The sequence below is a fragment of the Nakaseomyces bracarensis genome (genome assembly GCF_045282275.1).
Source record: "Nakaseomyces bracarensis strain CBM3 chromosome Unknown Scaff12_0, whole genome shotgun sequence".
Lineage (NCBI taxonomy): Eukaryota > Fungi > Ascomycota > Saccharomycetes > Saccharomycetales > Saccharomycetaceae > Nakaseomyces > Nakaseomyces bracarensis.
Window position 1 is genome coordinate 1,430,171 of NW_027263958.1, and position 19,888 is coordinate 1,450,058.

The window sequence follows — 19,888 nt, forward strand, 5'->3', positions numbered from 1 at the left end:
TCTAAAGTTTCCTTAGTCTCATCGGTCAGTATATGCATAGAAGAATTTCTTTAAATCATCATTTGCTGGTATTAAATAGTACATGACAATAGGACACAAATAACCAAGGCAACAGCCTATAATCTTTTCAGGCAATGTGTGATAGTATATTGATGTGACTAGTAGAAGAGAAGCCCAAATGCATAATACTGCAAGGATAACTGATATCAAATATGAATGAACACGCTTAAAAGTATTTACACCAGTTTGAGCTTTTAGATAATCACCTATTGATGACAATTCTAGCCAAAGTATCATGCTGATGTTAATCAAAAAGCAAAAGTGGCCACTTATATCAAATCCTCCATTCCACCTGCCACCCAGCTTTTTACACTTCTCCGCCGAAATAGATCTATTTGGAACTGTACAAGAACCTCCTGTAAGTAAAAACACCCCATCTATAAAGAGGAACACCAAATCCAAGAGAAATAGTTTTATTATGAACTTCGCGAAATATTCTTTCACTATCTGTAGCTTATGTTTTCTAGTTACTGTAAGCACTCTTCTTTCTGCAGGAAGTAGGGGATCTTCATTCGTTCGAAGTTGATATTGTATCAGCGCTATGCATATAAATAAAAGCAGCCATATAAGATTACCATTATAAGCAAATACCTTGTTAAAGATATTCCCGGATCTCAATAAATAATAGTTCTTTGTATGATATTCTTTTGTCTCCGAAGATATAAGAAAGGAGATAAAACAACCAACTATCAATTCAATCGGATATATTATACCAACCTGCTTCGGAGTTGGAATGAACATAGCACATTGGCAAAGTTTGAGGCAATTCCTTTATAAGTCTGAAATATATCTCTTTCGACAATATTGCGAAGGTTTAAATTGTAGAGGACCTTACTTTATACTCTTGCAGATGACTAATAAGATTTACTAGTAAATATGGCTCTTCAGTTTAACCTCTTCATCCCATCGCGTCCATTTAAACAAATATCCGGGTAAAATCCTCAATACCTTGTATGTATGGTACCGTAAAATATGGAGTAGCTAGCTGTTTATTTAGTCTGAGAGGTTAAATATATCATAATATATATTATGTTATCATTCTATAAATGCTTAATAATTGTTTCTAGTGTATATTTATTTCTAGATATCATTTGATTCTCTGAACTTTTCCCAGGCCTTACTTAGAAGACTGAAAACACGTTCCGCTATCATCTGGTTTTCTAGTTCAAGTGATGATTGGATTTTGTCTGGATGAGTTCTAGCTACTGCTTTCATGTATGTGACTTTAACTTTCTTTGGCATGACTAAATCAGCGGAAGAAACTGGTTTCCATTCACACCATGTCAACACATTCTGTAAATTAGACAGTAAAAACCTAATATCATCTTCTTTACTGTCAACCCAAGCAGAGATCTTGGAGTCTACTTGATCGTATAATGCCACCTTTTCATCCTCTAGTTTGGCAAGACGTTCGTTTTCGCGTTTAACACGTTCAGTATTCTCTGATGGCTTAGCACCACTAGGTTCTTGTTTCTTTGGTGCAGTTTTTGGAGTGTTATCTTTCTTTATGTTGCCGTTTAGAGCCTTTGGCGGTTTGGAATCTAATCCCAACGCATGTTGACACCTTCTCTTACCTGCTATTATCTTATCATTAAATACATTACTCTCTAATAAACTCTGATATGTTTCCAGTGCCATTTTATATTTCTCAATAGCCTCGTAGGACTCCGCAAGTCTAAGAACAATTTTAGGCCATATGTCTTGATAACTTCTGGTAGGATTACTATTTTGTATCGTACCCTTCCATTGAGATTTGTCTGCAGGGAATAGTTCTAATGCACTATTGGCATCTGATATCGACTTAGAGTGTTCACCTATTTTAATCCTAGATGCTATAATGTTCGAATAGGCAATGACCCTGAGTGGATGGTTTGAAGGAAGAGTATTAAGGGATTTTTCGTACTCTTGAACCGCGCCTGAATAGTCACCTTTCTGGAAGTACTCGGTTGCCCTGGTTCTAAACTCATTATAACCAGATAGCTCAATCTCAGATATAGCAACATTTGACAATTGAATGGAAGAAGAAGAAGTTAAGCTCACAGGCACTTCTGATGAGTTCTTTTCATCATTATCAAAGTCAAGAAGAGTTGCTTCCTGAGTACCGTGATCTTCACTCGATTGATTAGTAGACAAACTAATATCGGATTGGTTACCACTCCTTGGCGATATTAGTCCAGGAGATGGACTATCATGTTGTACTCTTGTCTTATTCCATTCTTGTTGTACGTTACTTCTAGAGCTTGCGCCTGAAAGCATAGTGGGTCGTTGTAGTGAAGCCCTCGGTGATATCTTTCTCATAGGCGAATTTATTCTAGATGATGTTAACGATTCATTAGAATCTGAGAAATCTAGTGAGGATTCTCTTCTGGGTGAACTGAATTTCCGCATTCGAGCATTTTCTTCCTCTGGATAAGTGCTTAGTTGATTTACAATATCTTTACCTTTACTAAGAAGCCCAGAAGCCCATGATGATAATGAGTCGGAATTTTGTCGTTGCGAGTTAGTTATAGCTTTATCAAATAATTTCCGTACTTCAACTTCTTCAGCATCTTCCTGTGGTGCATGGCTCCTTGGCGATCTAGGAGTCCGCTGCTTGGCGCGCCTTCTTTGGACAACATCCTCATAAAGGATACCACTATTGTAGTATTTATTCGCTTTTTCTATAGACAGTCCAATTGACATCAATTTGGCAATTTCCATATCCTTAACTTCATCTACAACAACTTCTTTCTGCCCAATATCTGATGTTTTAGGTTTAGGTGCAGTATCCAACTCACTATTATGTACAGATTGATAGTTATCGGGTTTTAGATTATTAATTTTATTGTGACTATTGAACCCATTTTCAAAAACATCAAAGACATCTTGAACTTTATTTTCATTTTGATTCAGTTCTTGGTTGCCTGGGGCAGGACTATCTTTTTGAGGTATTGATCCGAACAAGTCATCGAAGTCATCATGTATAGTAGCTGACTGAGAACTACCAGCAATTAGAGAATCTTCATGTAAAGGGATAAGTTTCTTCTTCTGTGGATGTTGCTGAGCGTTCTGTGTTTGAATGTGAGTTTGAGGCGTAACTGAGCTCAAGGACTCGTTTGTCAGTTTTACTGATGGGCTTCTACTTGGTGGGTTCCCTTCTTTCAACGATGTAAGTAAGTGTCCAAATGGATCAGACATCTTTTTTAATTATAATGAAAAATGCGAATGTTCAACTATGCGATTTCGATAATTTGCCAGCTAATTAGATATATGATGATTTGTAATATTCACCAGAACAATATATTTCGTTTGTATTTTTTAGTTTTTTTTTGTCAAGATTATTTACACAGCCAAAATAAAAACTTGTAAACAAAATAATGAAGTTGAAGTATACGTGTCTTGGTTCCTTCTCTTCTACCCTTAGAATATCTAAAACCTTCGATAAAAAAAAGTCCTTGAAAAAAGCGTAAGACAATTTCAGATATTAAAAAAAAAAAATAGATTAAAATAAAATGTAAGGAAATCTCCCACTGCAGTTGCTTCTGCGATCTGTGTGATCGGCCTCCTCTCGAAGCCACTTGACATACACACCCATGGCTACAGAAATTATTAACTTCGAATTTTTCGTCCATGCCTAAGAGTAATTGCTTAGAAGGATAACAGCTGCTTAACAATAACACGCACATATAGAAAACAAAAATTATAAGAGGGCATCACGTGACATCATTATGTACAGTATCTCCACGTGACTAATTGAGGGTAGTTGTTAGTGGAGAGAGATGCTCATCTAGAAATCCCATAATCATGATTATTGGTTACTTATTTTTTTTTTTGTCTTCTCTTTAATAGTGTGACCATTTAGTATCTTTATTACAGTGGAGGTTTCTTTGTACCCGTTGCTTCCAAGTTGAATTGCACACTGTTGTGGTAGTTCTCACAGATTTTGCCCATGACTTCCAAATTCTTGTTCTTTTCATTAACACTCTCAAGCTCCTGGTTAAGTGTCTTTACGCTCTGATTAAGTTTCTCGACATTCCCAATAATACGAGATAGTACATTCGCCTGAACTTCTTCATATGGATTCTCAACAGCCATTGCTTTTTTTCTTTCTTTTCTTAACTCAGTCTTTCAAGTATTATAAAAACAGCCCCGTTATTATAATCAACAATATATATTGTTGATCCTGTTTAAATATCATATATATAAAAAAGAACATATAAGTGGTATACAAATAATTAACCGCCCATTCAACCTCTCAAACCCAATGGCCCCGTTTCTGCTCCTGCTCTTTTGGCAACTCAACGCGAAACTTTTTTTTTTAGTGATGTCACGTGATAGCATCAGTTCAATTCTCGATCACCGAATCGTTTTTCCCCAAAAAAAATAATTAAAAAAATAATAAAAAAACAAGTTTCCCGTTCGAAACACACCGGCTGCATTGATAAAGAATCTCATATTTTAATGTTTTGGTGGTGGAGGGCTTGTTCTAAAAAAAAATTTTCTCGTTCCTTCGGTTAACTGTTTACACGTACTACTACGAGTCTTTCACAGTAAATCGTAATCGGGTGCTGTTATTATATCACCTATATAGCACAATATAAAATATAGCTCATCACATCAATATATGTTATCATTTGTTCTCTTTCCTTTCTTTTTCTTGTATAAGTAATAGACATTAACAAAGTAATATTAAAAGGAAGAGATGGTGAATGATACTGTGGAGATTACTACTATATGTCCCGATATTGAGAACTCTCAATTTGCATTGAGTAGTTCTGCTGTTGATGTGGTTCGATTGAACAATACAGCTACGCCAATGGGGTCTGTGCCCAGGGCACTGCCACGCATAAAAGTACTGGGTACTGGTGGGACCATAGCCTCGAAGGGGTCCGATGCCTCGGCAACTGCAGGTTACCATGTGGACTTGACTATACAGGACATGTTGACCGCAATTCCAGACATATCGGGTATCTGTGAGATTGAGTACGAGCAGTTGTGTAACGTGGATTCTAAGGACATAGACGAGTCTGTACTGTTTAAAATATACAAAGGTGTCTCTGAATCGCTACAGAGCTTCGATGGTATCGTCATCACACATGGTACTGATACCATGTCGGAGACTGCGTTCTTTATAGAGAGCACGATAGACACTGGCGAGGTCCCCGTCGTATTCGTAGGTTCAATGAGGCCCTCCACAAGTGTGTCCGCTGACGGTCCCATGAACCTATACCAGGCCATCTGCATCGCAGCTGACAGAAAATCTAGAGGCAGAGGTGTCCTGGTCTCCCTCAATGACCAGATTTCCTCAGGATACTACATCACAAAGACAAACGCTAACAGTTTGGATACGTTCAACGTTAGACAGGGCTACCTAGGAAACTTTGTAAACAACGACATACATTACTACTACCCGCCAACGAAACCACTCGGATGCCACAAGTTTAAACTGAAGTTCGACGAATCATTGTCTCCAACTACTACTTTCTGCTTCCCACGAGTCTGTATCCTATATGCCCACCAAACTTTCCCAACAGAATTCATCGATATGGTCGCCGACAAGTATGACGGTATCGTATTTGCTACACTAGGTGCGGGCTCATTACCAGATAATGTCAACCAAAGAGCTCTGCAACTTGAGGTCCCAATAGTCTACTCAAAAAGATCTATGGATGGTATGATCCCAGTGGCCAATTTACCAAAATCTAAGGAAGGATCCCATAATACCATCATTGCGTCCGGTTACTTGAATCCAGAAAAGAGTCGTATACTCCTACAACTTTGTCTTGCAAGCAATTATACAATTCCAGAGATCAGACACGTTTTCAGCGGTGTTTACGGTGGCTAATAAAATTGCTCTCCTCCCGTCATCTCTTCACTGCCTCCGCATTCCTGCTAGAATAAAAATTCTCATAATCCAATACACTGCATACTCCTGTATAATATAATTAGTGGATAGAGTATTAGATGATCAAATTTAGCATTTTGTATAATTATTATTTATAATTTATCGTAGTAAACGAAAAAGCACGCCTCTAAGATAACATTGTCTTATTTTTTTTTTTTCCACTTTGAAGGTGACTTCAAAAAATGATGAATTGAATATATTTCACAATTGTTGTAATTTGAGACTTTCTGTGCTTCAAACATAGATAACTGCTGTCCATATTATTTTGATTGCTGAATTCTCCTAGCTTTCCAATAGAATTGATAAACGCTTTTTAATTTTCCTTTTTCTAAATTGATTTGGATAAATTGAAGAGGAGCAGGGGTAAGTTTTTATCATTATTATTCCAACTATTCTGAAGTACAAAATGTTCAGAAGAGGTTTCCATTCTAGTGTAAAGGTTGCGGAAAGGGCCAAAGTATGGAGTGATTTCAGTCAAAGGTCTAAATCCTATGCTATTAACCATCCATTGGTTAAAAAGAATATCTTAGAAGGTTCTGCTACTTTGAAGGATGGACCAGTTACTATTGGCAGACGCTCCAACAGACTGAAATACGAATCTCCAGACAATATTGATGAAGCTTTCTCCATTGGATATAAATACCTGGAGGATCATGCCGCAAAACTATACACTAAGGCTCAAGCAGAAGGTGTGAATAAAGCCGAAGTTGAACGTTTATTAGCGAAAGCTGAGCTAGACAACCCAGAGGTACAATATAACTTCCAGTTCCATGACAAAATCGAAAACAATCCCTCTATTATCGATTATTCACAACCAGTTTACAGACATTTAGGAAAAAAACACTGGGAGTCATATGCACAAATGTTATTGATGCAAAGGTTGGAGAGTTTAGCCGTAATCCCAGATACTATGCCTACATTGATTCCACGTGCTGAGGTTAATATCAAGTTTCCATACTCCACAGGTGTGAATAAATGGGTAGAACCAGGTGAATACCTTTCCTCTAACGTGACCTCACTACCACCTGTGGTTAAGATTCAAGAATATGAACTAGTAGATCCAACAACCCAGCTATACACTATTTTAATAGTAAATCCAGACGAACCAGATTTAAAAACGGACTCTTTCAAAACCACACTATCCTACGCGCTTGTAAATATAAAGGTTGACTATAATGATAATGTTGTTGATGCAAGGAAATTCTCAGAAGAAAATATCATTGCTGACTATCTACCACCAGTTGCAGAAAAAAACGCTAATACGCAGAGATATGCAGTGTGGGTATTTAGACAAAACAATCCAATTGCTAAGACGGTTAGTAACACTATAGATAGACACAATTTCAACATCAGAGACTTTAGCAAACAAAATGATTTAGATGCAATCGGAGCTCAAGTATGGAGAAGCAAATGGGATTTGAATGTCGAAAAAATAAGAGAGCTCTATGGCCTACCAAAAGGTAGAGTTTTCAGCAGAGTTCGGAGATGAAAGCTATTCATCTTTACTTCATCGACTTCTAGTCATCATCTTTTAGATAAGAAAGTTATCCGCATGTAAATATAAAGAATTAACATCACATATAGCCTGTTATATACTTAAAACTAATATTAAAGGTTTATGTAACGAAAGTACACTAAAAGCTTTTATACAATTTCATACCTACTATTAGGAAAATTAATATGAATGAGTTATTTTATTATGAATAAATATTCTAAAGTACTAGATAAAAAAAGTCGGTGTTACTATATACTAGAAGAACAATAAGCAACGAGATTTACGTAGTTACAAGCTCTCGAGTGAAATAAAATTAAGAAAAAAGCAAAGAAAACAGTACCCAACTCATTAGGCGAATTAGTAAAAACAAACCAAAACAGCTCTGTGATATCATACTGGGTTTACGTTATTAAGAATATGAGACCTAGTAGGACTGTACATGATTATATGGGGACAAAAGAGTCATAATCCAAAAGCGTTTTTTTATCCATTCTTCTCCATTGAATTATACTCTATATGCTTTTTTTACCTTTCTATTTTAATAGTTCTTTACTTATTGTTCAAATTTTAAGTTAATATTTGTTTTGTACAGTTTTATTTTTTTTTATTGGCAATTCTTCTTCTTGAATATTAAATGTATTATTGTTGTATTATGTTTTAGTTTTATTTTTTTTTGTTTCTTTCAAATTTTGATGTATTTTAGGCTTCTAGAGCATTAACAGCGTTGATAATAACCTCACCAAAATCTAGATTTGGATCTTCTAAGTTAATTTCAGCTGTGTTCTTAGCCTTTGGAGCTGGATGTAGTTTAGCATACTCCTTCTTGGCCTCTGCAATCAACTGCTCCCTTCTGGAAAACTCCTTATCTTCCAACTCCTTGGCTGCAGCACCCTTCAACACTAAATCAGTCTTCAAACCAACCAATAGACCCAAACCTAGCGCAGAGTATCTTAGAACATTAACAGTAGACATCTTCAATTTTTTTATAAATTTTTTTTTTCCTCAACGATATATTATATATTGCTCTTCCCCAGCTTTAGCTATTTATTGGCTTTGTTTCCTGTTCCAACAATAAAAGATACACTACCAAAAATTTTTAAATATAAAACTAAATAGATAATATAAGTATCCTAACTTCAATTGCCAATAGAATAAATCACTAAAATTAATTCTTCATTGACCTGAACAGTGATTTCCCACTAACTCCCCCCGGCCCCGGGAAGCAGGGCCCAAACTATCCAAATTGGACAAAAAAACCCAAAGCTGCTTTCATTCTGCCAATTGCTGTTACCTTTCTGCGGGTGGTTCTCAGTATTTTAGCAGAACTATTTACCGTGAACGTATCCATATTCCGTTAAGTAAAGTGTGATTAAGCCCACTAAGAAAAACTCGCAGGAAAGTGGGGACAACAGCGTATGCAAAAGCAATGGATTGTCTTGTGCGGCTGATTCTGAGACTATTCATACTCCAGCCAATCATATTCGATAGCAGGGTAACATCAACATACAATATCAGGGTAATGGTAATCACGTGAAAGCGATATTTCAATTACCAAGATAGTTAGTCTTCCAGCTTGCGGTTTATATTGTATATATTGCAAGACTATGCTGGATAAGCAAAGTTTGTTACAGCTATTTGGTAATTAGTGTCTTTTCATGGCAAATGCTTCTATTATTGTATATATATATGTACTTTTAATGTTATTCTATGGTTAAAAAGGTTATTGGAAACCTTCTTCTCCTAATTTAGACTCTAGATCCGATACTCTATTATTTAGGTCGTTCAAGTTGTTTGTCAACATTGCAACCTCATCGAATTTTCTCTGCTTCTTAGAGGACTGGATAAGTTGGTCAATTTGAAATATCTGTTCTTTTAGGACCATCAATTCCTCTCTGTACTCTTTAACCTCCTTGATGGATAATCCGTTGTATACCAAATCAGATAGCTTTTTCACTTCTGGTTCGTTCTTGTTCATGTCGTAGTTATCCCCCTGTAACACAGCCGGGAGTGACCGTAATGGTAGTATATATTCATTAATGAAGAAGGATGACTCAATCTGTACTGATTTTTGTATTCTCTGCTCTGATATATTTGCCGGTTTTATTGCCATAATTTCTTTTGTTAAAACATTATAGTTAGAAAAGGATCGCAATAGTTTCACACGCAGTTTGGTAAGATTTCTAATATCACTAACAGCGCTTATTCTTTTATCTTTATCATCGTCAATCCCCTTTAAACTCTCCTGGAATCTTGGCAATATGTTACGGATAACGCTGGCGAGGTTTGTCAGCGTCTCATATTTCTGAAGTAGTAAGGACAGTGGCTTTGTGATATCACGATAGAACTTTCTTTTCAATAAAATGACATCGACACATATAGAACAAATCCGTACTGGAATCTCTTTCAGGTAAAGCTCATCGTGATCCAATTTAAATTCATAAGGTAAGTCTTCAGTAGATTCTCTCAGGTTCCCAATCGATATTTGATAAGAACATTTCTTCCTGGTTGTAAGACGCTGGCGCTCTATAATCTCATTTACCTCAGAATAATCGCTATCACATATCACTATTCCACAAAGTCTACAATGATGTTTTCTGCTGAGATTCAGGAAACCAAATGGTCTAGTACAAATGCTGCAATTTTTTATCATCGAACTATCCTTCCATGGGACAACCGTTATTTCAAATTTACTTATATCATTATTTCGGAGTATTGTAACCAATGCGTTATCGCCGTACTCTCGAGCTATGTAGATCATACCATTCAACAATCTCACTAAACGGCTCTCTATTTGAAGAGATCTGAGATTTCTGTCTTCCAACTTCTTTGATCTCAATTCAGAGAACTCCTCTGTCTTATCATGATATTTACCAAGATCATTATATCCTGGACTCTGAATATAGCAATTGTGACAGGCTTTCATCCATAATCCTTTTAGGGCATCATATCGAGCCCTTTTATTCAATTTAACATCATAACTACAATGTTTTTGACAGAATAAGTGCCCACAATGCCCACAGTTGACCACACTGGTATTATTATTCAAAAGCTTTCCACATTCAAAACAACTGGTCTTACCTTTCTCAAACCTATCCCAATGGCTTGACTTGATTTTTGTAGACTTTTTAGAATTCTTGTCATTACTATTTTCAACTTCCTTGCTAGTCTTCTTCTGAGGTGATGTGCCGTTATTCTTAAGACCAAAATTATGATCTTTATCCAAATGCTTATTTAATTCTGCTAATCCTTTGCACTCTATGAAACAGATAGGACAATTAGCAGTGGCTATCACTTCTTCTTGAGTTGATAGTGGCGATGTCATACGTATCGGAGACAATTTACCGTCATCTTTTGGCATCCTATTTCCTTTATTAGTTATCACTCAATTTATTCTCAATGTAAAATGCTTCTCCTACACTTAAATTTGACAGATAGTAGAATGTTAAACTAAAACGTTCTTTCAACTCCTGCTAATTCCCTCGGTTTCGTTTTTCAACATACACTAGGAAATATAATGAAACTCTTAAGGTTTTAAATGTCCATACATAAGCTAAATATAAATATTATATTACCTTATAGCTGTTATAATCTACTAAATAAACCTGCAATAGTTAGGATTTATGATATCTTAGTGGTCGCTACACTTCTATTAATTTAAGGTAAACCACTTTTCACATAACGTCACAATTCACGGGATTTGATACTTCTATAATTCATATAGTGTAGTCATGGACAATGATAACAATATCCATGGCCACTATTTATAAGAAGTAAATAAAATATATTTGTTAGAATACACGTAATGCTAAGGTTTTTTATATTGTGAAATCTATATATTATAGAGAATATTTGTATAAATGAGGTGATTACTAGAGATCATCAAATAAAGAAATGTGTTAGTTGGTGACATGAAATAAAATGTCTAAAAGTGAAATTTAGGTTGCTGGAAGGCTTTTTGGGCTTCTGCCATAATAGGTGGTCTTTCTACAACGACCAATTCATTATCAGAAATGATCCCGAATGATAAAATATGCCTATACTTCTCATTGAAATAGAATGCTTCCTGCGTAAGTTTATTATTGTTTCCTGTTATAGTCTTCATTTTACCTCCCTTTAGAATATCCAAATCCTCATCAAGCTCCATCTCTACATCATCTTCCTCATCCTCAAGTTCATTGTTCATATAGTTACTTTCGTCAGTAATTGTAAGACCATCACGACCGTGTTTCTTAGATTTCTTTCTAGTTATAACTGGGAAGTCTTTAGAAAAGTCAATTCTACATATCCAGGTAGCACCCCACATCCACATTCTTTCTTCATTTACAGAATCTACGAACAAACCTAGGCATTTTTGTCTCATGTTCTTCAACTGTTTTGGTATATTTTCAGTATTACGTTTCGACCATGGTGTAAATACGCTTGACTCTTCGCCATCCTTTTCTGTCGAAGAATCTTCAATAAGTAATTGCAAAGAAAGCTCATATATCTTATTTTCTGCAGTTGTTAAGATGATACTACCTCTTGTTTCATTAATTGATATGCTTGTGACAAAATTCATAAGATGAACAAGGTTCTTAGAGACTTTTGACTTGAGGTCAATGGCTGTAACAATACCACAGTAACGTGAAACAACTGCGACTGAATCTAGGACTTCTAATTGATTAATATTATTCATGTATGGTATTTTGAAACTACTCTTTGTATTTTGTGGTTCCTCTAATTCAACATGTTCGGGTTTCTCATCTTCATCTTCAGCTTCCAAATCTAGTGTCATGAGTTCATCATCGACAGTACAGATAATTATTTTTGAGTTATCAATAAACTTCGCAAGTTTACAACCAGTTGCAAATAGAAAATCATTATCTAGTTTTGTTACCTTGAGTTTATTATCCATTGGTTGTAAATGGAAAACCTTTGTGGTAGTGGCTCTACCTACAAGTAGGACTTGTCCATCTGGAGACATCGCACAGGTATGTATATTTTGCTCGTCTTTCAATACCAATTTACAAACCAGTTTATAATTCTTCTCATTATTTGGATCATCACCAAGAGTCCAGATCTTTACAGTGGCTCCCTCCCAACAAACCACCAATCTTTGTGACCTGTTGATTAGGACGTTCTTGTTGTATGGAACCACAAATGGCATCTTCCTGTACCGACCATCGGCAAATGAGGAAATTGGATTTATAAACAGTGTCTTGTCAACTCCACCAGATACTAAGAAGTCTGCACCCTTAGATTGGTATGCACACAAAGCTCTGATATCGTTACCATGTAGTAATCTGTTAGATGCATTGATCCATTTATTACTTTTGTCAGTGCTGTATTGGAATATCTTTCTATCGACACCAGCACTGAAAATATTGGATTCGTTTACATCGGCAGCCAGACACAAGACATCCGCCTCGTGAGATTTGAATGATTGGGTGAGAGTAGCGTAATGGAAGTTCCAGAATTTCACGGAACCGGTAGAATCACCGGAGACTATAGTGTTCTTCCCTGGCAAGTATAACACGGACCATACTAGTGTGGATTCTCTTCCAGACTTGTCAACTCTCATGGTGTGTGTGATTCTTCCTCTGTTTTCATCACTGCTTTTAACTGACCAGATTCTGATACGACCATCGGAGCAACCACCAATAATATAGTCGTTACGGTTCCAGGCCAAGGAGAGGACACGGGCCTCCTGTCTCATGAGTATGGTATCGTGCTCAAGGATACCAGCACCGCCTGCAATATTGATCGTTACAACGGTACCATTGTCACAACCGACAGCTAGCTTGTCCCCAGCCTCATTTATGGCAATGGACCATATAACACCAGCATTACAGTCATAGTTCTTCAAAGGAAGACCAGTGGTCAGGTCCCACTCGGTAACCACCGTCGATCCACCGATAGAGAACAGTCTTAGAGGCTCGCCAGGAATGTTACACCAGCACAACCCTTCCACGGTCCTGTCAGCACCACCTTCAAGTAATTGCTCCTGGAACCAGTCGTGACGCGGGTTCCACACCTCAATGCTCCCGTCAGCACGCCCAACTGCAAGCCGTAGGTCAGAAGGAGTCAACTTCTCATCACAAGACCTATGCGAAAATGCTAACGCAGTAATATTAGCAGGAGTATAGTCTACAAACCTAGACCTATGTACCAACGTCATAGTATCAATATTTTTTTCCTTCACCGTTCTTCCTATATCTCAAAATAAATACTCTAAAATAGATCTATTATATTATTGATTTTATACAAATATATCTTCACTAACATTATGCGATGAGCCCTATACAATTGCAAAGCTCATCGCATCGCATTAATATTTTTTTTTTTTCCATCACATTGAAAAGGATGTAAAAAATTTTACAGCTCGGGGCCCTTCCACAGTAAACCCCGTACCAAGAAAATAAACACCTTTAAAAAAGCTATTTTAGAAACCAAAAAACAAAAACAGATCATCATATACAATAGTCACGTTTTATATACGTAAAACACAACATCATAACATCTAACACGATAATACCATGTGTTAACGTCAAATATGATAATTAAGTAAAGCAAAAAAAAAAAAAAGTAAAACTCAACAAAAAAAACAACTACAAACAACAACGCATAGAAACGGTACGAGGAGAGGCAGATGAAAGAAAAAAAAAGAATGCTAACTTTGGTGCTGCTGCTGATGCGCGCGATTGGGGAGACATCGAAATAGTAGTACACACAGACACAGACACAGCGAAGAGAAATTGTGATCGCAGTTGAGACATCGTAAGGTTTCGAGTATTATATTGATACAAAGCACAGCCAGATGGCGAGAGAGAGAGAGCTAGAGAGATAGAGCTAGAGAGAGCTAGATAGAGGGCCCTTTTCCACGGAAGACGGTAGTGATCTACAGAGACATTGAGAACAAGGGCTTTTAGAAAGTTGAGGATACTATGTGTACGAGTGTTTCTTAGAGCAGTAGCACATTTAGTGATATTAAACTGGAGAGAGCCGAAAACGCAGTGAGAGAGGGAAGCCCAGGCAGAGTGAGCGCACACAGAGAGAAAGTGTGAGAGAGCCCAAGCCAGAAATTTTTGAATATTTTTTTATAACTCTGTCCTCTATAAATAATATTGATATTATATTGATATTGAATATTATATAGATATTATATTACATTATAATAATGGGATATTGTATTGGGTTTTGAGTAAAGGTAAATACGGAATACTAATACTTATTTTTTTTTTTGGGGAATATAACAAAGAAATAACTTCTACATTAATACAAAACAAACAAAAACAAAACAAACAAAACAATAAAAATCAATGGACTATTTGAGGGGTGATACCATGTTTGATTTGGATATGTTAGGGTATCTAGAAGGCTCGGAGAATGGGAGGTATGGATATGAACAGGAGCAGGAACAGGAACAGGAACAGCACAATAATGAGAACATGAATGAGAGTCATAGTAATTTGAATGAGGATCCGGTTCTTTTTAACCATGGGACAAAAGATGAAACTGAGTTTTTAGATGCGTTCCTAACAGGAGACTTCACCACTACATCGGCTCAGAATGATATACTGGATATATCTCCACCAGGAGACCAAGAGATGGAGTTACAGGCTAATCTGGGGGGGCACGACTTACAAATGAACGCGAATATATTAGCTAACAGCAACAGTACTATCAACACGAATACAGAACCACATGCCGTCACGAATAATAATATGAATGCAAATATGAATAATAATAATATGAATGCAAATATGAATAATAATGACATACATACACCTTTATCACAACCACACAGAGGTCAGCAATACTCTCCGCATAATAGAACTACTCCAACTCAGAGTACCCACCAAACGAAGTCAGCTAAACAGGAGACATTGAAGTTTGGTAGGTCCTCGGCTATAGATTCTATTTACGTGAACCCAACAGATTTCTTGGAGATAGATGAATCGAAACTGACTCATAAACTGGAAGTATCAGGGTTACCATCGGTATCCAGGGTAGAAAACCAGTTGAAGCTAGAGTTTCAACTTTCTCCAGGTGTAGCAACTGCTAGAGATATACATCTGTCTCCAGATTGTATTGCTAGACAGAAATTCTACCTCGACAAAAATATCAAAGAGTACCCACAAGAATTACAAGAATCATTGCTGTACTTGGATGCCTTCCTAATATGTGCCACCAATAGGAAATCTATCGATGTATGTACGAAATGTGTTAGAAGAGAACAAAGGAGAGCAGCTCGTAGAAAGTCTGGTATTAGTGATAACATGCTCTGGTGTAATAATAATAACCGTAGAGCTGTGATTTTCAATAACAAGCAGATCATCCACTCGCAATTTAACTCAGCATCAGGAAAACAAACCTTTTCACTCACAACAAGAATAGTCTGTTACTGCAGACACCATAAGTCTCTCGAAGGATTCAAAGTGCTCTTTGTTCTAAAGGACTACAATAATGAAATCCTAGCCAAAACTGTAACCACACCTATAATGATAACTGATAGGAAACTCTTTTTCAATAACAGCAATGGCCAAACAGTTAATAATTCCATAACTCATAGCCTATCAAACAGTATGAGTAATTCAATGGTATCGGTAGACGAAGGTATGATGAAACAATCTACAGATTACGATACAGATGCTTCCAAAGAAACCGCATTATACTCAGAACATGCTATTGAGTCATCTGGCGCTACTTCAGCTAGCGACATGAATCATCTCCCTCATAATAATACCACTGGATCAGAAACTAAAATGGATTCTGTTTCTCCTGATTTCAATACAACTCAACAAGATGTTATGATGAGCAAACAAAACACTCAAAATGTCACTAACCAATACATTACGAAACAAAATAACGATAACGAGCAACTGAACCTAACTAATAGGAAGGGTCATATACCTTCCCCTACATCCATGAGTGAAGATGGTTCAGATCAACATCATCTAATGATGTCCGCTCTAGATATAAGAAGCAGTAGGGTACCTGTCTCAAATAACAGCAGGAAGAGATCTAGAATACAATTAGACAATCTCAACTCTACCCCAACGCAAAATATTCCAAGGTCGTTATCAAGAACTTCGATGTCTAGTAGTTACCAATCAGCACCTAGTCCTAGTCACCTCACTCCTGGTCATATCATGAACTCTATAGCTGACACTCAAATCAGAAACTCACCAATTGCATCCAGTAACCCTGCTCTTTATGATAAACTTCCAGTAATTCACAAAGTGATTCCATCGCAAGGTCCTATCAACGGTGGTATCGAGGTTACTTTATTAGGTGTTAAATTTAAAGAAGGTCTCATTGTTAAGTTCGGTGATAATATCGCGTTATCTACCCAATGCTGGAGTGAATCAACTATTATTACTTACCTACCTCCTGCTGTATGTGCTGGCCAGGTATTTGTAACAGTTACGAACCCTGATGATACCCCAGAAATGCAACTCCTTGCTAACCAGACAAAGAAAGCTATTTTCACTTATGTCGACAATACCGACAGACAGTTAATTGAACTAGCATTGCAAATTGTCGGTTTGAAAATGAATGGACGTCTTGAAGATGCTCGTAATATTGCAAAAAGAATTGTTGGTAATGATGGATCCTCTCCAGGAATGGGAAGATCAAATGATTCATCACCTAATAACTACAACGGCAATGTTTCTAATGATTCTCTCGACAGTCAAATCAGATATTCAGATGAGGTACTAATTTTAAAGGTTATCAAGGGGCTAAATACGACATCAAATCTTTCGATGTGTGATACTCTTGGTCGTAACTTATTACATCTTGCTTCATTGAAAGGTTACTTCAAGTTGGTCTCCGCCCTAATTAAAAAGGGCACCAGATTAGATGACAGGGACACATTCGATTTCACTCCACTACATTTTGCTTGCGTCAGTGGCGATTACAGAATTATTAAGTTACTCATTGAATGCGGTGCCTCAACTAATATCATGTCCAAAAACGGTTTACTGCCCGAAGATCTCTTCTTATTGAACCACAATACTGGAAATAAAAAATTCTCCGAACATGTTTCTGAGGTCATGAATTTATTTAGCAAAGCAGGTAAGGTTGAGGATGATAAGTTTGGTTATCATATGGGCAGAAAATCGTCAACTTCAAGTTTCAACTCCAGTTTATTTGATTCTGATTCAATCAATTCATTTGATGACGATCTTCCACCTTCCGAAGCCAATGATCAAAACAATCTATTCTTATCTGAGGAGTCTGATTATGATCAAAGTGACTTTGAAGAAGATGGAGATGAAGAGCTATTACCAATTGAAACTCATGAACCTTCTGAGGAAAACAATACTCCTGAAAGTAATATAGAAACTATACCAAGTCAGGACAATCCCGATGTACAACCAGAGAGTTCTTTATGGAATAGAATGCTGAACAGAATCAACGATGATTTGCCAAAGTATGAAGACTTGTTCCCAAGGCCAGCTGCCGGCAACACTGAAAATAGCGCTAAAATTCAGGAAGTAACTTCTTCTGAGTCTGCGTTCCATAGAGATCTTTCGCATACCGAGGAGTCCCAGACCTCGTCGGAAGATGAGGAAGAGGCACTACAAAGAGGTATCAACAAGTTTTTCCAAAACAGACAGAAGTTCCAAAACGATAAAATGTTGTTATTTTTCTGGATCCCACTGGCTCTTGTATTGGTTACTTGGTTCGTGTTCTTCTACTTTGGTTGGAATGATAATAAGATCCAATACTTCAGTAACCTATTAACGAAGTATGTCAGAATTGGTCTAGCTAAGATACTACTGGGTAATGCAAGAATGAAGGCAGCGTTCAAGGAACAGTTGTCCAACTTTCAAACAACGGGTCTCCTAAATGATTTGATGGTAGGTTAAAGTATCGCAAAATAGGTTAATAATGCAAAAGAAAATGAAATGAAGAAAAGTACTATATAAACAAATATTTTTAATTTTTTTTTTTTTATAGATGTTCTCACAAATAGATAACTCAATAATTTTACTTTCGACTATTTTTTTTAGATGAACTCTTGTCTATTAATTTATTGCTTTTTCGATGTATACATATTTTTCTATGTGCAGGGTTTTCTGTGGAGTACAATAATTACTGAAAAATTTTAGAGTGATGAGATGAGTATCAAAATATAATTATAAAATATATTCAGTATCTATGAATTGTTAAAAGAACTGAATTTTGAGGAATAGAACATTAATCTCATCTAATAGTTATTATACATTTATATTATACTAGGAGAAATACTGTGTTTACTAAAAAAAAAAATAAAGAGTAACTGATATGGCTAGAAATCAGTTTAGAATAATTGTTGGTTCCTACGAACACAATTTGTTGTGTCTATCGATTGATTTAACATTAGAAACTCCAGTATTTACACCAATTTTCCATTTTCAAGCACATTCTTTAAGTGTTAAGTGTTTGGATGTCTCAAAGAGATACCTGGTTTCCGGATCCAATGACGAACACATTAGAATATATGATCTACAGAAGCGTAAGGAATTAGGTACGCTTTTAGCTCATCAAGGATCTATCACTAACTTGCAATTCTCCAAAGCTACAGCAGAGGTAACTGATAACAAAGGTAGTGGTAAATGGTTATTATCAGCCTCAGATGATAACAAAATAATTGTTTGGAGAGTCAAGGATTGGGAAAACTTCGGAACTCTAAAGGGTCATACAGCCAGAATTAACGACATGGACATCCATCCATCAAACAGAGTCGTCGCAAGTGTAAGTGATGATCACAGTATAAGATTATGGAACTTGATGACTGTGAAAAAAGCTGCGGTCCTGAAGTTGAAGAAATATAATCAAAACGGGCAATTTGTAAGGTGGTTAAAACCTGATGGTAAATATTTTGCTGTTGCCCTCATGACCAAAGTCATTATATATGATACCGCAACAGCTAAGGTATTTAAGGAGGTTGACACAGGTAAGAAAACTATCATGCATATGGAAATAGTTACGCTTGATGACAATGAGTATATTGTAGTCGGTCTTGGTGACGGCAATGTAAACTTTTATAAGCTAAATGAGATTCTAGAATCCAATGATGTTGAGTTCAATGAAAAGCCAGAATTTTCTCTATTAGGACATACCAACCGTGTGAAGGATCTGAAATTCTACAAGAATGAGTTTGGTACGTATATGGTAACTGTTGGTTCAGACGGTAAAGTTATCGTATGGGATATGGAGAAGAAAGATCAAATCGCTGTTTATGATTGTGGTGAGAGATTGAACTGCTTGACCCTTTGTGATGAAAGCATAGAAAAGGCTGACACTATGAGAAAGAGAACACTAGATCAAACTGAATTGGGTGAACAAAGTGAAGTTGAGAGTGATACTGAAGAACTAAAGAAGGTGATGTTTGGAAATAAAAAGAAATCTAAGAAGTCTAAAAAAAACAAAAAGGCTAAGAAGGTTGAAGTCCAATTAGAGTAAACATAATAACCATT

At 36.5% G+C, this 19,888-nt stretch overlaps 10 protein-coding genes across 10 annotated transcripts; 4 read left to right on the plus strand and 6 right to left on the minus strand.

Annotated features, from left to right (window-relative positions):
* Window positions 1–18: 18 nt before the first annotated feature.
* Window positions 19–801, minus strand: YFT2 (Yft2p; the record flags this gene model as incomplete). The annotated part of the gene is made up of 1 exon (XM_071054175.1): window positions 19–801. The coding sequence occupies one exon, from the start codon at window positions 799–801 to the stop codon at window positions 19–21; it is 783 nt and encodes a 260-aa protein (XP_070910587.1).
* A 339-nt stretch (window positions 802–1,140) lies between these two features.
* SWA2 (auxilin-like protein SWA2) lies at window positions 1,141–3,237 on the minus strand (the record flags this gene model as incomplete). The annotated part of the gene is made up of 1 exon (XM_071054176.1): window positions 1,141–3,237. The coding sequence occupies one exon, from the start codon at window positions 3,235–3,237 to the stop codon at window positions 1,141–1,143; it is 2,097 nt and encodes a 698-aa protein (XP_070910588.1).
* Window positions 3,238–3,909: 672 nt separating this feature from the next.
* On the minus strand, window positions 3,910–4,134 carry DAD4 (Dad4p; the record flags this gene model as incomplete). Its single annotated transcript, XM_071054177.1, has 1 exon — window positions 3,910–4,134. The coding sequence occupies one exon, from the start codon at window positions 4,132–4,134 to the stop codon at window positions 3,910–3,912; it is 225 nt and encodes a 74-aa protein (XP_070910589.1).
* Window positions 4,135–4,741: 607 nt separating this feature from the next.
* ASP1 (asparaginase ASP1) lies at window positions 4,742–5,884 on the plus strand (the record flags this gene model as incomplete). The annotated part of the gene is made up of 1 exon (XM_071054178.1): window positions 4,742–5,884. One exon carries the CDS (start codon window positions 4,742–4,744, stop codon window positions 5,882–5,884), a length of 1,143 nt encoding a protein of 380 aa, XP_070910590.1.
* Window positions 5,885–6,350: 466 nt separating this feature from the next.
* On the plus strand, window positions 6,351–7,433 carry MRPL35 (mitochondrial 54S ribosomal protein mL38 MRPL35; the record flags this gene model as incomplete). The annotated part of the gene is made up of 1 exon (XM_071054179.1): window positions 6,351–7,433. The coding sequence occupies one exon, from the start codon at window positions 6,351–6,353 to the stop codon at window positions 7,431–7,433; it is 1,083 nt and encodes a 360-aa protein (XP_070910591.1).
* A 705-nt stretch (window positions 7,434–8,138) lies between these two features.
* Window positions 8,139–8,411, minus strand: TIM11 (F1F0 ATP synthase subunit e; the record flags this gene model as incomplete). Its single annotated transcript, XM_071054180.1, has 1 exon — window positions 8,139–8,411. One exon carries the CDS (start codon window positions 8,409–8,411, stop codon window positions 8,139–8,141), a length of 273 nt encoding a protein of 90 aa, XP_070910592.1.
* A 748-nt stretch (window positions 8,412–9,159) lies between these two features.
* On the minus strand, window positions 9,160–10,797 carry PEP7 (phosphatidylinositol-3-phosphate binding protein; the record flags this gene model as incomplete). Its single annotated transcript, XM_071054181.1, has 1 exon — window positions 9,160–10,797. One exon carries the CDS (start codon window positions 10,795–10,797, stop codon window positions 9,160–9,162), a length of 1,638 nt encoding a protein of 545 aa, XP_070910593.1.
* Window positions 10,798–11,361: 564 nt separating this feature from the next.
* On the minus strand, window positions 11,362–13,596 carry UTP4 (small subunit rRNA maturation protein UTP4; the record flags this gene model as incomplete). Its single annotated transcript, XM_071054182.1, has 1 exon — window positions 11,362–13,596. One exon carries the CDS (start codon window positions 13,594–13,596, stop codon window positions 11,362–11,364), a length of 2,235 nt encoding a protein of 744 aa, XP_070910594.1.
* A 1,141-nt stretch (window positions 13,597–14,737) lies between these two features.
* MGA2 (Mga2p) lies at window positions 14,738–18,295 on the plus strand (the record flags this gene model as incomplete). Its single annotated transcript, XM_071054183.1, has 1 exon — window positions 14,738–18,295. The coding sequence occupies one exon, from the start codon at window positions 14,738–14,740 to the stop codon at window positions 18,293–18,295; it is 3,558 nt and encodes a 1,185-aa protein (XP_070910595.1).
* A 418-nt stretch (window positions 18,296–18,713) lies between these two features.
* On the plus strand, window positions 18,714–19,874 carry MAK11 (Mak11p; the record flags this gene model as incomplete). Its single annotated transcript, XM_071054184.1, has 1 exon — window positions 18,714–19,874. The coding sequence occupies one exon, from the start codon at window positions 18,714–18,716 to the stop codon at window positions 19,872–19,874; it is 1,161 nt and encodes a 386-aa protein (XP_070910596.1).
* Window positions 19,875–19,888: the final 14 nt, after the last annotated feature.